The following is a 22315-nucleotide window of genomic DNA, read 5'->3' as shown; positions in this document are numbered from 1 at the left end:
TCTTATATCGGCTCACAGTTCTTGCTTTTGTGTTGGTTTTGTATAGTTGTTGAAGGACCTGTACGCCTAACGTACTTTAAAGTTGTCGTAGAACTTTTAACCGAAAGTTGAAAACACTAATCACCCATTTTTATGAGATATTGTTAACATCCTATCCTTTCTGTTTTTGTTAAAGGTAGACATTGTGTATGACATACCGATATTACAGTTATTAGGCATATTCATTATGTAATGTTCATTTAATCGGCATTTTATTTTGCTGCTAGCACTAAGAAATCTTATTGATTAACACTAAACCGTGGTAACACATTACTGCACTGTTAAAACTACGTAACTTGGTGCCGTGAACTTCAGGGGCCAGACTCGACCCGTTTATAGCATTCATGCTATTTTCTGGTTCCTTATTATCCTTGCTTTTTTTTCCATGTGACTGCATATTTGCAAAGTTGTACATGTCATTATATATCTATTGCATTGGATAATAGAATACGAATTCAAAAATACATGGTTTATTATGATTTTTCGTCAGTGCGCATCCGCACTCCCGCCTTATCCTTTTTCACCATCTAGTCCCGCGATCTAACATCCTCTCCCTACAAACGAGGAAGCTGGTTCATTCATTTTCATTTTCAATCCTTTGTGTGTGACCAGCTCTCGGTGTCTGGGAAATATAAGGATCTCCACTTCTTGACTTTTTCACTCTTTAATTTCACTTGTTTCACCTAAATTTACACAAGAAAACATGGCAGCCAACCCACCAGAACTCAAACGCGATGGTACCATGCAAGTCACCGCACAGGTAAGAAATGCGATGCGATTTTTGATCTGTTTTCTGTCTTGGTTGAAATTCAGAAGTGGACTTCGCGTTTGTTTGAACGTTACTCTGCAGTGTTTTGCACGGGCAGCCACCGTTTCGTGATATGAAGCCTCTATGCTCCACACGTGTGTGAAAATCAATGCCCTCGCATTGTATCTGAAGCCGGCCTCTGGTCTTTGTTTGGTGGCTCGATTCTGCTTTGTCCGTGAATACAGGACTCTGGTTTCGTATGTCACAAAGCATTCCAATAAGTCGTGATTTACTTCAGAGGTATAGATTGAACATGAAGAGACAGTAATGTTCAAGAGAAGGCAAACTTCTTGGACAGGTCCGACATTGTACACAGATGAGCAGCGAACCTGGAAATGCGAAACGAGTTCTCTCTCCATGTAATGCGTAGTGCGGTGTGCGGTGTACTAGAAGTGGTCAGGCAATGTATTACTGCTGTCGTAACGAGTTAGTCCTCGATCAATGTCACTTTTGACATAGCGAGAGACTGTATGCGATAAACTCTAATGATAAAACCAAGTACGAACACACTCTCCTTTATCCTTTTCTTCTGTACTGCACGTTTAAAATGCTGATTTAGATTAGAATAACATTTTGACATGTCAACATTACGTGCCCCGAGTCGAGAGATGCTAGCCTCCAACCCGTGTGCCCAGCAGAGCAGACTTGCCAGAGCAGAGGCAGAGAGAGTGAATGTAAAAATTCTGTTGACCTCGAAATGCAGACGGCAATTTTTGAGTCACGACTATCATTTAGTAAGGTTATAGTCGGCGTACTTCCCAGACTTGTGCCAGAGATTCATAAATAATGGTAACTATACACAGCCCAGTCGCTGTACGTACATGTAGGCACGGCGTAATGACAGCGTCTGGTCGGGCTAAAATAATGGTTGCCTTCTGCCGACTTGATCGATCTTTGCAGCTGTGTATTTTGATTCTTCACATAGTCATATAGGCCTACTCAGCTCAGTAAATTTACTCAAGTCCAGTATTCATCAGTTCATAGCTAGTCATCTGATTTATTTCTTTGCACTACCTGGTATTCTTGAAGTTATTTGCATGCTCAATGTGATTTGGATCTAGAGACATTTGTCTACTCTAGATCTAGACATTCAAATGTGATTTCATGAATAAGTTGATCCCTGCAAGAGGATGTAGATTCTACATTGGCGTCATTGCACACTGAGAAATGAGAAGTTGTATAAAGTTTATGTCTATATGTGCTCTGCTTTCCAGTGGTAGGTCCTGCACCTTTCTGAAGGAGTATAACAATATTGTGAATATTTTGAATCGTTACTGTTAGGCAAGAATGTCAGAAGACATCGCTATTTTTGCTCTCTTGTTCATCGTGTATGATGAAGATTGAATTGACCTTGGCCTTTGTATAATTTGAAGAGTAGTATTCATACTAATCATAGAATTGCTCTAGTAGGTTTAACTTCCAATTTCTGTCAGCTGTTGTAATTTGTATGTGATAGCATAAATGAGAAAATTAATGTTTTCAGGCTTTAATTTTAATAATGAAGTCGTTTTTAACTAGAGTCATAGAAATTAGAATCTCTGTCACGCACTAGTGTAGTATTTTGTATGCTAATGTATTTGTCATCTTGTTATTGTTTGTATTTTTTATACTCAAAAGTAAGTGACATTGTGACTGTGAAGATGGATTTGATGTCATTTTATGGTGGGTTTATGATAGCAATTTGTTTTACAAACTGATCTTCATACCATACTCTGCATTTTCTCAGCATTCGCACCACATTTTATATTAATTTTCAAGTACTAGAAATTTTGAGAAACTATACTGTATGTATGAATGGAGATGATTTTTTTTTTCTGTAGAAATTTGTCCGCCATTTGCACAAAACCATGACGATTATTGCATGCTTGTAAGTTGTATGTGCAGTACAATTAATCTCAAAGACTGAAGCTGCACTTCAATAAAAAGAACAAAATGTATGTTGCATGGAAATCTCTGAAAAAATGTATAGTTTACCAGCAGACACATGGTTAATAAACCACAAGGGCAGGTTCCATACATAGATTTGTCTCTTGATATCTTCCTGATAAATGATTTGGTGCATTTTTGAGAAATTCTCATCCAGACCTGAATTTAATGATTAAACCCATTATCAGCTGCAATGCAATAAGATGGTATTGGTAACTGATATACACTGTATACCAGGCAGCTCTCTGTAAATTTTAATTGTTGATCTGTGCCTCATTGCCTGTAGATGATGGTTTTTGTTATATATACCCCCCCCCCCCCCACACACACACACACATGCACAGACTAGTGTATCTGGCAGCATGCCACGGTCTTCCTATTAATAGTATGATGGATAAAATGCTGAAAAATGCTCTTCATGCTTCAAAGTCCACAGCTTGTGCAGAGGCATGAATGGCTGATTATTCTGAACTGAGTGATGTGGTTTTTTGCATGTTGCCTCTGCAGGTTGCGCACAATGAAAGGGCTTTCCACTTCAGTAGAGACATTGATAGTCTTAGCCCTGTCTTTCAGCAAATGAGAACCTATTATCTCTTTGTGACCAAATTTTAGACGTGGTTATTATAACTTGATTCGCAACGGTGAAAAGGGATTCCTGAAAGGGTAAACTTTTTGTCTCCGTACCTGCATTGTGAAAATTCTAACATGCTCTGCATTTATGTTTCCTTGATAGAATTTAAAAATATATATTCTATAGCATGTTACAGTAGGGATGTAGACAAAAATTTCATTGACAACATGATGTGGTTATGGTAGACCCAGATTTTCCATTTTGTCATGCAATGATATGCAACAAAAAACCTCAGTGATTTTGAATAACAGGGCTCAACATTGGTGGTGGCCAGGGGCCACCAAAATGTAATGTCGAGCCACCAATTTTCGTCTCCGCCATGAAGTGTTGCGGGATGCATTATTGTGTAAGCTGGCCTGATCGGACGCTTAAGATTCACAATCAATGGTTTGTTTTGTTTCCATTTTATATTGTGCCACCAAAAGTTGATATTCAAAGATTTTAGTTGCCCGAATGGGCTACCACAGAAAAAAAAAAAAGTTAGTGTCGAACCCTGAATAACGATACATGTATCTTTCCACCTCGCTGATTATTCTAAACAAGGAATTGAAAACTTCCTGTGCCCATTGTCCATCCGTGCAAACAAAATTGCGCTTCAGCCGGCGGCCGGCAAATCCCAGCTCTTGTTAATTTGCGGAGATTAGGGGCAGGGCCTTGTCCTGAGACCAGCCAACCAGTGAGGTCACGACCTGGCCCACTCAGAGGAGAAATGAGGGCATGATGTCACCCTTCCTCATATGGTCACTTTTTTTTTCCCCTTCTCTTCTGAACCCTTTGGAGATGATTTCATCGGGTAGCACACATTTCTATTCCACGCCCCAGTGAGAAAACAAAGCACTGATACTGACAGATTGAGGGCGCAGAAGCTTTCGTTGCAGGAAAGGGCAGTTTGGACAAATCACGGGTCTGGCGGAAAATGGGTCTAAAATCAGGCAGGGTATAAAATGAAATGACGGCATAACAACTGTGACTATTCTAGTGTGTGTGTACACTCTTTGTAGGCCAGACCAAAGACTAAAAAAGTGTGATAGAGCAAGGCATTATCTCTTACTGAGGAAGCACAGTGCCAGATAAGCGTTAATAGAGCAAACAAGTGCTTGTAAGTATGTGCAATGTGTCATTACTTGAGATGAGCTTGAGCTTCTATTGTGTACACTCTTGGTGATAAGGTTGATAAAAGGTTATTTACTATTCAGTGTGGAAGAAATCATGGAGTGATTGCCTCAAGATATTTGAAAAAAAAAATCTTGGATGTCTCAAAAATGTTCAAACTAAATCTTGGATGACAGTACTAGTATTCAGTTATTTCACAGATTGTACAGCTGTACATGCTTATTACAAATGTGTAAATGAAATATGTTATTGTTCCCCTTTTTTCCCCTTTGTTTTAGTCATTAAAGTAAGCAGCGAAGGCTTAACTCCCAGCCAAGATTTTATGTTGCTCTCATATATGTGAATTAAGCCAGATACAATGTATGTTCAAAAGTTTCCATGCCAGTGACATCCCTGCAAATGCATGATACAGGAAAACAATATCCAGGGGTTGAATTATCCAAGAGATAATGATCATCAAAACTGAGAGGGATAATGAATCTGATTGACTAGCCTGCTCCGGCAAATGAGCAGCCGACCAGCGTCAGAGAGAGAGAGAGAGAGAGAGAGAGAGGGGGGGGGGGGGGGGGGTGGGGGGAGGGGAGGGGAGGAATAGAGGAAATACCTGGCCTGAATTGAGCAAGGTTTCATCAGGACGTCACTGGGGATGAGATGCCAGCCCAGAAGGTGTCACTTTCAGACAACAATTATGTCGCGATAATGATGCCAGAACTATCTGCTCTTCCCAGCTGCGACTCCCATTTACATTGTCATGAGTTGTGGCATGCACATAGAGCTGGATATACCATGAAACGGGAGTGCCTTCCCCATGCGAAGTCCGTCCAATCAAATCAACAAAAAACATCTGTGGATTTCGACAGTGGCACCGGCAGCATCATACAACTGTAGACTGAACAGGTTGTCTTGGTTGAAAGTGAACCACATGGTAAACTTTCATGTCCTCTCATGATAATCATGTGAAAACTTGGTACAAATTGCAAAATCCAACAAATTAGGTTTGTAGTGTTATAATGGATACTTGCATGGAGTACAATATATATCAGTGGAAGACAATCTATTTTCCTTGAAAATCAAAATTCAGACGGTTTCCTTGGACTGTACCCCATATCACATGCCCATATATGCAAGTCATGAAGAGGAGTCACAGCAATTTTATCATGAGATTTTGTAGCTTTCCATTTGTATCATTCTACTGTATAACAACTACATGTAGTCTGTAGTCAGTTTCATCATGGTCCGAATGACTTTATTGTAACGCCATAGCCTCATTACTGTGATACTGTGCGGCTTATCTGTCAACAGTTTACAATGTGTGAAATTGATGTCTCGGGACTCGGATCCAGTAGTTTTGTAACCATCCTCTGTTGAAAAGTTGAAACAAACCCTTAAACAGGGTGTTTAACCAGGTGAAGTGGTCCCACCTCACATCCAACTGGACCCCATGGAAGACCAGCTTAACATACAAAAATTGTAGCTGAATATGGGCTATCCAGCCATCTTCTCAGATGGAAAATTAACAAACAAACAAAACAAACAGAGTCATTCAATCCTGATGTTTTTAGTTTTATCAAAGATTTTCCCTGGAAGAATTTGAGCGGAAATTATGCAAAGCAATGTACAATGTATTGTATGTAGGTCTGAAAGTGCAGGTGCTGCTGAAATGTGCAACAACATGCTTGGAAGAAGTATGGTACATAAATTTTAATTTCCATGAAGAAGATATGCTGGTAGGGAAGGCATTATCATTAATTTGGACTTTCAATGTTCTTTCAAAATAATGACTATAGGTAAGTGAAATGTGTCATGTGCAATTATGTTCCGAAAACCTTGACTTGATACTGTTGTGTGTTTACAATCTTTGCTTGGATGCTACAGTTTGTAGGTTACTGCATTTTCTGTGGTATTATGCTCAGCCTTTCTGGGACTAGACGAAATTTTCAGTTGAGGTTAATCATACAGCAAATTCATGTCTCTATTCAATTCTAAAGCACTTATGATGTGTATGTGGATATTTAGTCATGAAAAAATGATGAAATCAAAGTGTATGAGCAAAAGGGGAGATACATAATGTACAATTGTAGGTGTGTGCAATTTCTGCACAGCTTCAGGTGACAAAAGTGAAAACTAAACCGAATTTGATAACATTGTAGTCACAGGGAATGCAGAGAAGAGGAGTACCCGACGGTATATTCTCTGAATGCATTGCACTTACCTGGTAGTTGTGTTACATCAAGGAGGTACCTAGTACCTCCTTGGTTACATGATGTATACAGAGGTGATAGCACATTCTGTAACTGTCTGTTTCAGGTTTTCAAGGATTAAAAGCATTTGTTCTAGTGTTGACATTGGGCGATTGAAAGTGAAATTCATACTCTACTTCCAGCATTAGTTGTAGCATGACAAGTTGCATGCACAATAGAGAAATGGAATGAACCCATTCGAGGTGAAGTTAAACATCTTGATTTCTCAGGGTGCCCAGATGCTTTTTTTTTTTTTTTTTTTGCTCAGGGCAACCAACATAATATTTGCTATTTGGAAAGCATGGAATAAGATAGTCAGATGGTTACTGTATACGCCATATATTTAGTGAGTCTATTCTTCTTTTTTTTTTTTTTTTGCGAATCGGGACTTCCGGATGATTTCTTGAGTGGTTCAATTTGTGATCATGGAGTACAGTACTGAACAGAGAAATGTGTACGTGGACGTCACATTCATGCACAGATCAGAGTCAATATTTTTATGAATGTTTCTTTATTTTCGTGTGTCTTTAAATTCATGAATAGCCACTGACTCGCAACATTCACGAAAAATAAAAACCTCACGAAATATTCAGCGTATACTTGTACAGTACCTGGACACTTGCTCAAGTGTTCATTTGGGAAAGTATTAAAGAAAAGCATAGCAGTAGTTTGTAATGCCCCATTTCTCTTGTGCCCATCCCCAATGAACAGGAAGGTGCAGAATTCCTGAAGAAGTCTGGAGCGGAGGACCTGATCCCAAACGTTGATGGCGAGGGCGATGCTAAGCCAGATGTCAAGAGAGACACAACAATCGATGCCACAGTAAAGGTTAGTACCCCCGGCCCCAAATGGTCATCCTAAGTCAATGGACAGGTGTGGTCATGTAAGTCATGTAATTATTTGCCACACTAAACATTTTTGGAAATCCCCCGAGTGTTCTCAGTACAAATATTTGTGATGTGCTGCCGTTGAAATTTTGTGCAGGTCACATTTAACACTTGTTTGAAAGTGCTCATAGCGCATACGTACAACTGTATGTGTAAGTTGTGCTATGTGAAGAACGTCTTGTTTTTTCTTTATCAAGAAAGTTGTATGCGAAGAGCCACAAAATAAAAGCCACAGATGGAAATATCCGAGAAGACTGGCAAAAGTTATATAAGTGCTGCATGCAACATGAATGTCAAAAAATTAGCAAACACTGCCATGTGTATCACACGTCTCTAATCACAAAACGGATACATCGCACTGTACTTGGCATCATTTCTGTCTCATGCGATCTTGTATGAAAGATGTAAAGCTATCCGTGTGTGTTCCGAAATGAAAGTGCTGGGCTGAAGAGACTGTTTAACTGCCCATTGCCGATCGCTGTGTTAAATGTTGGTGTGGTTCTCTCCATTCACTTCTTTTAGAATTAGATAGCTATTTCATTGCAACCAGAAACTCCTGCTTCTTCGGCTTCAGTGTATGGAATGATTGTGTCCACGGTCTGTTTTATTGAGTTGTAGAGATCATATCTGCGAGTAGTGCCTCCTACTGCCTCCTTTGCTTGAACAGAACCATTCAAGAAAGACACAATATACCCTGGAAGACAGAATGAGGTCAAACATTGATGTTCACTAATCTATATAAAAGCAGGTTGTTCCTCGTGAAAGCTATAGAAGCATTTGAGAGAGGACTTGTGATGTCTATGAGAGTGTCGTCCACTGGAGAAAAGACCAAAAGAAATACCCAACACACACATGCAAAAAGATAGAACAAACAAGCAAACACACACACAAAAAAAAAACTTGTTGCCTCCATGCTTATGTTTGATTTCTTGCTCTGTTTTTTGGCCGCAAAAATGCTTTAGTATTTATTAACAAAATGAACAAACAACATTACATTTGACAGAAATGAGATTTACTGCCATTCTAGTACCATTATCTGGCTGGAAGTCCATGATTTTTCAAGCAGCTATACAAGAAGGAAGGAAAGAAAAAAAAAAAAAAGAGTGAAAGAAAGAGCACAGACACACATGTACATTGTACCTGTAGACACAGGTAAAAAAAAACCCGAACAGTGTATTTGGGGTTTTACCTTTTGTGTAATTTTTTGTTGGATGAGGAATGAGAGGGAGACATGAATAAACAGGAACCAAAAAATGAAAAATGTGTGCAAAAGGGAAAAGACAAGGATGAATTCACACTATCAATGCAGCGCTGTTCCTAAAAGAGTCGGTCCCTTTGTAACCCGACTTGTTACATTGTGTGTGAAAGCTATGGCCAACCGAGTATGGCTGCTGCATGCTGTATCCATGTTCCATACATACCTTCTTCCATACAGTATTCCGATATGAAAACTGCATTTCACTTCCAGCTAGCAAACATGAGCCTCGGTCCAAAGGGCAGCGAGGGAAACTAGACTAATGAGTAGCGGAGTGGCTGAGGAGATGCGTGACCCTTGTACGAAGCATTGTCGCTAATGTCGTCTTTGCTGAGAAGTGAATTATTATTATCTAAACACTCTTTAAGAGATAACAAGCATTTTAATGCTAAGTGTCAGGCTGGGTCCATAGAGAAAGATTTATGTTGAACGAGGCAAAGCTCAATATTTTCATAGTACATGTATTTGGAATAACTAAAGAGTTGCTTTTTTGCATTTTTTTTTTACTTTTGTGAAGTCAACCAGCTGCCTTCTTTGTAACAGCCCATTGGAACCCTGATACTTTTTCAGTCATGTAGATCCTGAAGACAAAGCCTATTGAAACTGCATAGTCAAACTTACCACCATGTTTGAATATGAAACCTCAAAGTCCGAAAATAAACTCTTGAGGAATATGTGCAACTAATTTGTTAGTGTGTACAAGTAGGGGTAGGGGAGATGGAATGTACATGGTTTTGGATTAGATATTACCAGTATGCTAAACATTTCAATTTTGTTTTTATTACGGTTTGAATCTATTTTCCCCGTCTAGACCTCATATGCACTCATCTGTTGTTAAAACATTGTCGAATGATTATGATAGGAAAGTGAAAGTACTGGGCTTCTTCAATGTTTGCATCAAATACAATGCGCACTGGCTGAAGAAAAACTACAGGAAGTACTTGTATGTGGATAGATAGTAATTTTCAATTTGCATGTACATCTGTACATTGGCAGGAAATGATTTTACTTCACATTTGCTGATCCAGTCAGTGGACAAATGCTTCACTTCAAAGTCTCAGTGTTTTTGTTGATTTTTATAGTCCTGCCAAGATACATGTGTACATGTAGTTTGCAAAGCAGTACACAGTGTATGTCCAAAATGCAAATGAAATTGTGATTTGATACCGTGGATGTTATTTCCTGCTGTGGGTTGCAGGAAGCTGTTATTCCAATATACATGTATGTTCTATAGTATTTATCAAAGTGTATGAGATCAATATGATGTTTGTGTGTGATTCGAAGATCCCCAGGAAACTAAAGGGAAGTCACAAGACGTTTTTTTCCTTTTATTTTCTTCTTCATAGCCAAGTTGATTAGTGTACAAATTGTACATTCCATGAAAAGATGCATTTTACACCAACTGTACACTGAGGTAGTACATGTCAATTGTACATACCCATAGATTGCTGAAACTGGCGTGGCCATCTAAATAGCTGGCATAATACCAATCTCCTGGTTGATCAGTTTTGTTTTATTTTGTTTTGTTTTGTTTTGTTTTGTTTTGTTTTGTTTTAATTTGGGAGCTCTTGTTATAATAGTTTCTGATTTAACAGGATTAAAGGACAAGTTCACCTTCATAAACATAAGGATTGAGAGAATGTAGCAATATTAGTAGAACACATCATTGAAAGTTTGAGGAAAATCAGATAATCCGTTCAAAAGTTATGAATTTTTGAAGTTTTTGTGCAGTAACCGCTGGATGAGAAGACTACTGCAGTGTATGAATAACTTAGATGTCACATGCGTACAACAATATAAGGAAAATATAAAGAGAATTTCACAAAATTCCATCTTTTGAAAAAAGTACACATTTCCCTGACTCGTTACCGACAAATGTAATGGGTAATATTATTCCCCCTGCCTTTAGAAACAGGCAAGTCAAGTGCTCTTTTATTATGCGAAAAAGTGAAAATATGTTGAATTTTCTTTTACATTTTCTTTATACTGTTGTACGCATATGACTCACAAGCTGTAGTAGTCTCCTCATCTAGCGGTTCCAACACAAAAATTTTAAGAATTCATAACTTTTGCATCGATTGTCCAATTTTCCTCAAACTTTCACTGATGTGTTCTACTAATATTGTTGCATTCTCTCAATCCTTATGTTTATGAAGGTGAACTTGTCCTTTAAACATACATGTACATTGTACATGTATGTTAGGAAAGACCTCAAATTCCAAGGATACATGTGTGTGTTTCAGAGCCTTTAAAATTATCGTAACACTGGTAACTGCTGTAAGACTGTAAGAAAGTTATCTACACTATATCTTCGGTCACTCTGAATACTTCAGCTGCCTGTAACCATCAAACACAGCCTTTTGCCCCTTTTGAATAAATCTGTTGTGATCAATATTAAAGCGAGGAATATGAGGCTTAGCAGTGCTCTCTACTTAGGGTTGATAGTCCATGGGCCAGGCCAGATATTGGTACCATCTGAGGTGGCAATACCTTTTTGGTGTCATTTTGTTTGTCGGGCATAGATATGCTTATCAAGCTATGATAGCATTTCCAAATGAGTAGCTTAGTCATAGTAAATGAATTTTAAACCAATTTGGTCTCGTTGTTATATCCCTGTACTTCTGAATCGAGACCAACCGCTATACAAAGAAGAACACTTCTGTATGTTCACAGGTGTTCTGTTGTAAACGCGGTGCGCTTAGTCTTTATTCAAGGCAGCAAAGGGAATATCCAAGGGTTATGATGTCCACAGCGCTTAGTCTAATATTCAAGACTGCGAAGGGAATATCCAAAGCTTATAAATACAGTGTATATCCCTTTATCTAAAAACAACAACAACAAAAAAGCAATTTCTAGTGAATTCTAGAGTATTTTTCAATTAGTTATCATTTTCCGCTGAAAACGCTACGGTGAAAACGCTAATACCACGCCAATGTCGCTTTATTTCCATCCAACAATGAAAGATTATGCAAAAACAATGTACCGGTACACTACAATACATTATAATTAATAATGTTGTCAATGAACAGAGTGATTTTTGTTTAAAACTGATGTATTTGTTGAGAGGGTGGTATAAAAACAGTATAGATAATCCCTTTTATTAGGAACTTTAAATATGATTAACGGTACATTGTTCTAGATAAAGACTAAGCGCACCGCGTGGCAGCTGTGGACATCATAACCCTTTGGATATTCCCTTCGCTGCCTTGAATAAAGACTAAGCGCACCGCGTTTACAACAGAACACCTGTGGACATGCAGAAGGCAGTGCTCGTATTTGTATAGCGGTTAGTTTCGATTCAGAAGTATAGGGATATAAAAACGAGCCCAAATTGGTTAAAAATTCATTTATTATGACTAAGCTACTCATTTGGAAATGCTATCATAGCTTGATAAGCATATCTATGTCCGACAAACAAAATGACACCAAAAAGGTTTTGCCACCTCGGATGGTACCAACAACCCATTTTTCGGCTCTTGGCCCATGGACTATGATTGGTGTTGAATGATTGAATCATTGAAGAAAGTGAAGCGTGACTGTCGTCAATACTGCAGCGAGTTGTGTGTTTAATGGATCGGACAGTAATTTACAGTGTGGTGTGAATATGTACTGTACATGTGTGTTGTAATATCTACAGTACATGTAAGTAGACTAATCCAAGGTACATTTGATTCCATATTAATGTATCCAATATTTGGCTGTCCTGCTTTCATTGACATTCATTCTCTGACAGTGAAATGTATCTCTCTAAATTGAAATGATTACAGAACTAGATAGGTTTATTAGACGCCAGGCCAATTCTGTGAGATTTTGAGGTCAACTTTGTTAGCATGGCTGTGCAATGTGTAACTTTGTGTGTGATTGACTCATTACGCACTGCTGCATTAAATGAATTCTACCCATTTAGTATATCCGATCAGGGCTTGGTATCGTGTAACACAAGCAATTAACCCAGAGTTTGTTGACAGGGGGTAAAAAAAAAGATGAGATGTACAATGTACATGTAAGTTATCACTGTGTCTGGTCCAGATGTGTCAGAACACCTAAATGGAAACACGTTGAAGTTTGCACTTGCTTTGAAATAATATATTTGCAAAACAGTCGCACATCTACATAATGTTTGCGTGAGTTCTGTGCTGTGCAAAGTGTATTATAACACATACTGTGTAATTCATTTACTGTAAAACGAGAAGCATGCATGGCCTGAATCTTTTATGAATTGGAGCTGACGGTCTTTCTCGTGGCAGGATACTGTACTCTCGCAAATTGGTGAATGGCGTTCAATAGATTGTGTAGTCTAAATAAAGCATCTGCATGCTTTTTTACTTCCATGAAACTTGGCTCCTTGCGAAATTCACGACAGTTTCATGCACGCAAAAAATTTCTCGGTTTGGAGTATGTGTGACAGCATAATCTCTTACTTGTAAATTTCCCTACACTTGGGTTTGTTTTTGCTTGTTATAGCAATTTTATTTTGCTTAGTTTTAACAACTTCTTTTTTGTTTCGTTTTGTTTTTCTTTTGTGCGCAAGGAGGGAGAGGCATTCCTGGAGGCGTCCGGCAAGCCCGACGAGAACGCCAGAACGAGAGGGGAACAGGAGCAGCTGGATGCAGCCCTGGCAGCCAGCGAGGTCCCCGCCGTTCCCAGGGACAACACTATGCAGGTCACAGCCAAGGTAAGGACTTGTATGAATGAGCGATGACCATTCAAGTAGGATAAAGAATAGGAATCGTATTGTGTGGGCTTTGCCCAATCTGTGAAGTTGAATCCAAAGAAAATGGAAATAATAAGCAAGCCCCTCCACCCCCCCCCCAAAAAAAAATAAGATAAATAAAAAAATGAAAACATCAACAAACAAAGCCAAAGACAGTTTAAAAAAAGAAAAGAACCAAAAAAAAAAAAGAGCCCTTGCAGATTTTTTGTTAACAATGTGAGGTGGTTTTCCTGTTCAAGCAATTGGGGTTTGCCTGCTGCAAGGTAACATGTAAAGAGATCATCATTTTAGTTTTATAGACTTGCAGACGTATCTTCATTCATATTTATACTTGGGGCAGTTGGCAGATGCATTATGTTTGCCACATCTTTAACAACACCTTTTGTCCATTGTACCTCTGCACGTTTTCACTTTCAGTGTGCCCAGAAAGACTTGGGGTTTGGTCTCAACTTGTCCCCCAGATGTGTGGTCTCAATCCCGTAAAGTCCTGTGTTGTATGGCAGCAGATACCTGTGCTGCGGCGTCTCTCAAATGTAAATGTTCTTGGCCTCGAGACAGATGTTTTATTCTTGTCCGCTGTTAGTCACATCACCAACTCCTAATAGTCTGCTTCCTCTATCAGCTTTTCAGTCTGTATGTTAAGTCATGATTGCGTCTGAAACAGGGTGAAATGTATGTTTTCTCCGTTATTCTGTGAAAGGGAGGTCGATCGCTGATAATGAGGCCATTGCGAGACTGGAAGGTGGAGTTTAATTGGTGGAACATGATTCTTGATTCACACCGTACGTGTGCTTTTCCTCAATCTTCACGCTGCGTTGTGAGGTTTCTAAGCGCGAAGAACCGAAGCAAGCAACGAAGGTCGAATCCATTTGTTAAAGCCGTGTCCTGAAGTACTTGTATCTGTTTGTCAGCAGCGTATTGCACGCAGTGACTCAAACACAACCTGCAAATTTCATCATTTACATATTACAGACCTGTACAGTATGTTTGATGTAAGGCATACACATGTACGTGTCTTCCTTGTCAGATGTAAATTGATACTTAAAATTAAATCTTTTCTTTTTGAGTACATATTTGAAGTGCTTTTTACACTAAACAGTCTCAATATTGCTCCTGAAGATTTTTTATTTTTGTTTTTCAGAATTCAGTCTTTGTTTGTTTTTTAGCTACTCTCTCTGATGTTACCGCATCAAAGATGCCAAGTCTTCCTGATTCTCTGAAAGGCCTCCCAAAAATTATGAATATCTTAACATGCCCGGACAAGAGAAATGTACAATTCTTCCTGATGATATCGCGATTGTAATTGCCCATAGGGAGATGTATGTAAGACATGATCTCCCATGATCGCCCTTTGGAATCACCCGTCTGGTTTTGATGCATGACTTGTAGGCAGCCCTGCCCTGCCCGCATACTTGTCACCCCATCATGTGTGGTGTCCATTTGCTGATTAACATGTGGATACTTTGTGAATGATTAACATCATTGGGAGCCGGGTGCCTTTGAATGTTTCTACAGATAAATGAGCTGTATATTCTCTTTCATCATCATCATCATCATCATCATCATCATCATCATACTTTTTCTTCTTTGTAGGAGGGGCAAGAGCTTCTTGGAGAGCAGGCCCTGGGGTCAACGAGGGCGGAGACCGAGGCTATCAAGGAGGCAGAAGTTGCAGGTAAATATGGCCATAATATGGCAAAAGGGTGATATTTGGGTAAAATGTGAATTTGTGTAAATTTTTCCATTTGGGCAGTCTGTGAGGTCAAGGATTTTATGTAGCCAACTCTCAGATGCACTAGAGTTTCTTTTTCTTCGATGATATGGGCTGTATCTTCAAGTGATTTTCCATTTTCACATTTTGCCACATAGAGAGTTGGTGACAGAGGGGATTTGTATGTCAGATGCACCCTTCTGCCATGAAGAGACTACTACAGCACTTGTTGCATTCTTTTGGCAGAAGGATGTATCTGGATAGCACTTGGTCTAAATCTAGGTGATGAATAGTTTTAAAAAGTAAGAAATATCAACAAAGGATTTCTTAAGTAATAAGGAAACCATAAGACAAACTCCATCATATACAAACATCTATTCCTGTGACTTCTAGAGCAAATGCAAAAGGGGCCTAACTATAAAGTCATTTTTCTCATTCTAATTTCTCTCAGTGCAGAGCTTAGCTGAACCCTTTTGCCATATTATGGCCAAGTAGACCTATGGATAAAAAGTTGCCTTTTGTTGGCAGTAGCTGTATATGGAAAGGTCCTTGAAAAGAAATTCCCTTCGTGCTCCTAAATAAAAGTGATGTACTGTATTTAAAAAGATTGTAGCAATTTTATGTGCAGGGAACACATGAATAAGACTGTGCATTCAGTAATTTAAATGAACTCAGTACCATTCACTGAACATGTGTTCAGTTTATTGCGATTCAGTCGAAAAAGGTCCCTTTTATCATTTGCCACAAAAAGAAAGTGTCATATTTTGCAGTGAAGGCAGTTAAACGTTTAGATTTGTTATATATATTAGTGGGGGCATCACTACTTGTATTCAGCACTAGCTTATTACTGCATTTTGCAAAACGAGGGTAGCAAGAAAAGAAAAAATGGCAATTTGCACCATTTCTGGTTATATTTGCAGTTGATTTTGTCATACATATACGTCAATGCGCCTCATAATACTTCATAACGCTATAAAGTTGTAGCATATAAATGAGTATAAAAGAATTAATTAAAAGAATTTCACGATGAAAAGAGAATACATTTCTTTTGAATACAAACGGATGCACACTTTCAGTAAACTTGCTCCATCCTGTGAATATTGTAGAGGCAGAGGGTGAGGACGGAGACGAAGATGACGAAGACGATGACGAAGGCGACGACGATGAGGAGAATGGCGATGAGGAAGAGGATGCTGAGGGTGCAGACAAGGCTGCCGTGAAACGGACAATCACCATGGCAGAGACTCTCGCAGTGAGTATAGCCGCAGCATGACATCGATACCTACCATAAAGGGAATGATTTTCCTGGTATCTCCAGCAGTTTGATATGCATGTTGGTGTGACTGCTATACAGAATGTCATTTGTGAAGGAATTTTGTGACATATGAATGTACATCATTTTGTTCAAAACATACGTCCATCGACAATTTCTATTCAATTTAGAAGAGGGAAAGTATCTCCTGCTACTTGCCTGCTTGCTTGAGTTTGTTGAGAATGAATGAAAAATGAGAAATACAAAACAGATCACATTCGCTATCTACACCTCAAAAAGTTTGGTTGAATACAATCGGGATCTGGTACCTAGTGAAAACACTCTTGGTACTGTAGTTAGAAAACCTTCTATTCACATACTCTGTGATTTAAGTCAGTGTTAAACATGACATAAAGTCTGTGCTCAGGTGATCTTGCAAAGCTTTTAGATTCAATTTCTGGTACTTTGCCATGTGACAAGAGAGATGCACTTTTTGTGTTTTGATCTGAAATGAACATCTCATTCCCATCCAAGTATAAGATGATGTAGAGTGTATATAAACATCTGCTAGGAAACAGATGTTTGTTTTTACTGTCTAATGGCATTTTAATGACCCCTTTTGATGCAGCGTACTGGATTGTATCATGTGATTTGTTTCTCGTCCACTTGCAGGAGGGAGCGGACTTCATCAAACGCCAGAAGACGAACGGCGACGCGACGGAAGAGGCACCTCAAGCTGAGGCTGCCTCTTGAAGAGCGCCCCCTATCAACGATCTGTACCTCAGTCACACTATGGCCTTCATTGTATATTCCCTGGCCAAGAAGCTACTACGAGGTCACACACACACACTCTGTCCTACCTTTCTCTCTTTCCTGGTTTCTTCTCTTCCTCTCTCTCTATTTTGTACAGTTCAAAGAAAATTGTAGTGTAGGTTCTTGCCTTTGGTTCATGACAAAGTTACTGGAAAGATTTAAAAAACCACAATGATAGTGTACTGTATTTGTAGATGTTTGTTTTTCAAGTGTTTGATGAATTTTTTTACTTGTAATTTGTATATTTTTCCAAATAGGGCAAAAAAAATTTTGCAAGGCTTTCTAGGTATATCATAATATTGGATGAGAAACAAATTTTTCAACGCCTAATAATGGCTTTCAAACCTAATCATTGAGTGTATGGATTGATTATTTCAGACGTTATGTGCTATGTGTGAGATATAATCGCTGATGACTCGTTTGAAAACCCGGAAATTGAGAGCTTGGTTTTGTTTTGTTTTCTATGTGTGTAATATCCACCAATGCTACTGTCTGTTTGAAGGAGGCTTTGTATATCAGCACCGCTCTGTAGATGAACGCTGGTCGGTCACTGTCGTGGGACCCAGATATGTCGTTGTACATTGCATGCCTTGATGTAATCTGTATTTGCACGATATTTGTACAGTAGTATACTTGTGACACAGTTTTGAAGGTTATTGTACAATAGATATAATCGAACTGAAGTCAACTCGTGATGTTGGGCAACTCTGGCGTTTTTCCATATTTATTCGCTCAGAAAAAACAATACAAATATGTAAGATTTCAGAAATAGCGTATGCTGCATTTATGGTCAGAAGCATATAGGTCCGTGTTTCTTTTTTTGTGCTTTGAATTTCATAATTCTCTCTGTTGAATGAGAGTTTGACTTTGGACTACATCTCATATTCTCGCAATTGTACATACTTGACTTTGGTTGTGAACAGAGCAAATTTGTGCAAATCATATGTGTCTAGACAATGTAACTTGTGCATTAGATATGTCCAGAAGTGTATGTAATCCTGAAAGAAATGTAAAGTTTTGAACACTTGAACGACAGATCCGTGGGGTTGAGCCTCCCGACATCCAACAAATTCTTATCACAGGTTTTGAGGGCCTCTGTATACAACGTTGTCAATTTTCCCTGAAATAAGTGGTTTATGAATTATTTAACTTATTTAACTTTATACAGCCGTGCATTTATCTTTGAGTTGATAGTCATCGGTCTGATGAGTGATGGTATGAATGCTGAGTGAGATTTGTCACAAAGTTTTTAGCTCTTTCTTAGTATCTTTTGGGGGCAGTGACAAAATTTTGAGTGTGAGAGTCAGAGGATTTTTTTTTTATAACTTGTAGAAAATTGTATTCGCAACTGTATTATACTGTTAACCAAAGAATCCCGAGATTTTTTGGTATTTATTTTTTACCAAGAGTGAGAGCAGCGCGAAGAAACGAAAATTGTGTGAATGAAGTTTTATAGTGAGGGTTGATCCAATGTTAACAATGACTATCATATCTTAATCCCCAGGTCTGGCCACGTTGCAAATATGGTGCACATGAAATGTACGTAGATTGAGTGTTGAATGTGCATATTGATATTTGCACAGACCACTGGCCTCGTTAGGTACGTACAATTGTTTTCCGTGCGTCTATGTATTCTTATTTGTTGAAATATGTATAGATCTGGTGTGATTTCCTGCCTTATACTGAGAGATATACGTAAGCAATGTTCTGTTATAGTATCTACTGCTTAATTGTAATGGTAAGTTGAAATATCCTGTGTATATTTCCCCATGAAGAAAATGTCTTGATGTGAGTGATAAGAATTTGTTGGACAACGTGAAGTCAGGTATGGTTCAAGGATGTCTTTTGCTCATTTGCCCCACGACAAGAATATTCCAGTGGTATTGTTTTGAAATGATATTAAAAAAAAGATGACAATCTTGGCAATGTTAGTTCCTTTTCCTTGAATTCCAGTATTCTCGTCTATTCCAGTTGAATGCATTCACCGTGGCCATGGTTCATGCCATTAATGATTGTGTTTTGCCTTTGCTGACCGCCACGATAAAACGGGCCCCACAAGGGTTAGCCGCGTGTCCACTCATGGGTCATTAGTGGTGACCACCTTGGTGGGAATACTTTGAGAAGCTTGTACGACACTCCTTTCCAAAATAATGATGGACAGACAGCTACTTGCTTCCGTCTTGGGGTTTGAACTAGATTGTAGAATGTTGAATTCACAGTGCAAGGTTATATTAAAGAAAAAAAAAAGAAGAGAAATAACCAGAATAAATGCAAACAGATTTTTGTTGGTATTAGGCACTTGATATGAGGTGTATAGTGTGTTCATTTTGTTGTCAACACGTGTAGATGGTCCTCTTTTGGTGTTTGTGTGTTTTGTTCGAATGGATATGTTTTTAAGGGATGGTATAGTATTGGTTGGGGCAAAAATTCTGCTTTTACTTTTTTTCTAGATATCACTGTACTGTACTTAGAAACCACTTTATGAAACTTTTAAAAAAGCAAACAATTATAAGAGGAATTTAAATTGATGAAATTGATTTTGAAATGCTGAGATATCACAAAACAACAAAATAAAACAAAGCAATCCCAATAAAAGGAGGATCCCACCTTTTAATTAGGATCGTTTTGTTTTTGGATATCTGGGCACTTCAAAACCAATTTATATCAAATGAACTTTGAATTCCCCTTAGAATTATATGCTCTTTCATATTTCATAAGAGGTTTGTCACCTAAAAAAAAAAGATGAAAATTTTAAATATAAATACTCCTAAAAAAAAATTGGAAACCTCAAACCCCATCTCAACTGAAACTGTACGATCCCTTTAAATTGTTTACATGACGTGTATTAGTGTGTGTGTGTGTGTGTGTCTTTCTGTGTATGTCTGTTGTGCAATGGGGTACATAGTGGGCTCTTTGGCTAAGAACATTTAAAATACAATGTACATGTACTCGTAAACGTTTCCACGGTAATGCATACTGTAAGACATGTTACGAGTACCACGGTTGTTATTTACATTGTACGTGTACATGTACAATTAACTGGTAATGACGCACGAAAGTCTCAAGTATGTTCCCACTACAGTAGGAATATATTGTACCTCTACAAGTACACTCTGCAAACTGTTTCTGTAAAGCCAACGAGGTGGGACAATGGTTTAAAATAATAGTCATCAATCGAAGTCATCCATTTTTGTGATTGTTTTTTGTTGTTGAAAAAAAACATTTTTATTGTTGCAATTGATCATACAGTGAATATTAAAGAGATAATGATAACAAAGTAAAGACTAACGGTACTATGAAAATCATTGTCATACGGCGGAGACAGAAATGTACACACCCCCATTTTCTTTAGACTAAGAACTTGAAGACTAAAACTTGGAATAAGATTTTCAAATGATTTGATCAGTAATTTATTGAGAAAATGACGCAAAAATCAAAGAATCTACAATGTATTTCTTATCTATTTATTTAGTGTTTGTTCATCGCATCTTTAACATCTCGTTGTCCTAGCTCGACACATGGCATTATTGTGATATGTGTATCTGTCACCACCACATTTGATACACCACGCCGTATCCCGGGGTACCGTCATACCCCGGGTTAGATGTACATGGAGCGAATGTTATGAAGATGTGCAGTTACCCATTGCCATCATAGCGGCCAAATTTTAGCTGACTGCGATAAGGATCCCAATGCCAATTTTGCTACCTCATGACTCAAAAAATAAAATAAACCGTAATTACAATTTGATAACAAGAATTATACTCTTTTTATTTTATAATCTGGCTTTTCGCAACATGTTATTACAATTTTGAACAGTGATTCAGAACGAAATAATGTCAATCCACGAACTCCTTCAATGATTAATTACTTTACGTCTTCCGTGGACTGGTAGTGCATATAATTAGTGCTGTGCTGCTGTCTGTGTGTGACACTGAGATCACTGGTGTAGTGTGTATGTCATGAGCTGATTGTTGCAACAAAACGTTCTTCCATAGAGCACTAAAAATGACTTTTACCCATTTTCCCCGCGATTTAGCGGAACAATCCGTCCTCGATATCTATTTTCTTACTTGTTTTCTTTTTATATTAAAAATCTCCCTGAAAATTGTTCACCGCAATGAATTTCAACATTTAAAGTGCGACACTCCTTCGTGTAGGACCCCCTTCACTTCCATAAACTTTATAGGACACAATGAAAGACGCATACAGTACTCGCCTGGCCATTCACATGGTCCCAAATACAATGTTTCTCACTTTTTTTTTTACTAAAAAAATTCTAAAGATTCCCCCAAGAGGTCACCAGATCGTTGAATTTGAAATAAAACAAAATGCAAAAGCTCCTACATCCTTTCCATTCTGTCCATCTCCATAGACGAAATACACAGTGAAGACACAGACGCGGAAAAACAGGCGACAGATTCCACATTTAGATAGAGCCATTCACACCCCCTCACGAATACTGTTATTTTTTTTCTTTCTGTCGGGATTGCCTTTGAGTTCTCCAAACATTCCCCCCAAAAGTGTGCACCGGATATCGATGAATTTTAGCTCCAAAAATGCAAAAACTCCTGCATCCCAGTCCCCTCAAACATTGATCATAATGTCCCCAGAAAAATATTCCTGCGTACGGCCATGAACCAAACAAATGTTGTTGTTTTTTTCAATGAAATGAAAATCTAAACCTATCAGGTATAAAAAGTAGCTTGTAAACTCATCAGAATGTAAACACAGATCATTGTAAAGTGATGCTTGACAAGGGGTTGTGATAAACTATACGAAGCAAAATAATCTAAATTTGTATTTAGTAACCAAACGGAAAGGGGCGGGGAGACGTCGCGGCGTTGCGCATTCTTTGTTCGCGAAAACTGACAAGGTACATGATGTACCTAATTAAGGAAGAGGCAATGATAAATGCAGATTACC

General features: G+C 38.4%; 1 protein-coding gene across 1 annotated transcript; it reads left to right on the top strand.

The window, feature by feature from the left end:
- Positions 1-645: 645 nt before the first annotated feature.
- On the top strand, positions 646-19692 carry LOC139712710 (uncharacterized). Its single transcript, XM_071624512.1, has 6 exons — positions 646-799; positions 7469-7585; positions 13431-13574; positions 15207-15288; positions 16431-16576; positions 17249-19692. The coding sequence occupies exons 1-6, from the start codon at positions 743-745 to the stop codon at positions 17327-17329; spliced, it is 627 nt and encodes a 208-aa protein (XP_071480613.1). The 5' UTR covers positions 646-742; the 3' UTR covers positions 17330-19692.
- Positions 19693-22315: the final 2623 nt, after the last annotated feature.

This window comes from Diadema antillarum, unplaced genomic scaffold (genome assembly GCF_040938485.1).
Source record: "Diadema antillarum isolate AM-2024a unplaced genomic scaffold, OU_Dant_1.0 seq00001845_RagTag, whole genome shotgun sequence".
Taxonomy (NCBI): Eukaryota; Metazoa; Echinodermata; class Echinoidea; order Diadematoida; family Diadematidae; genus Diadema; species Diadema antillarum.
Note: the sequence above shows the minus strand (reverse complement) of the source record. Positions and strands in the feature narration are given on the sequence as shown.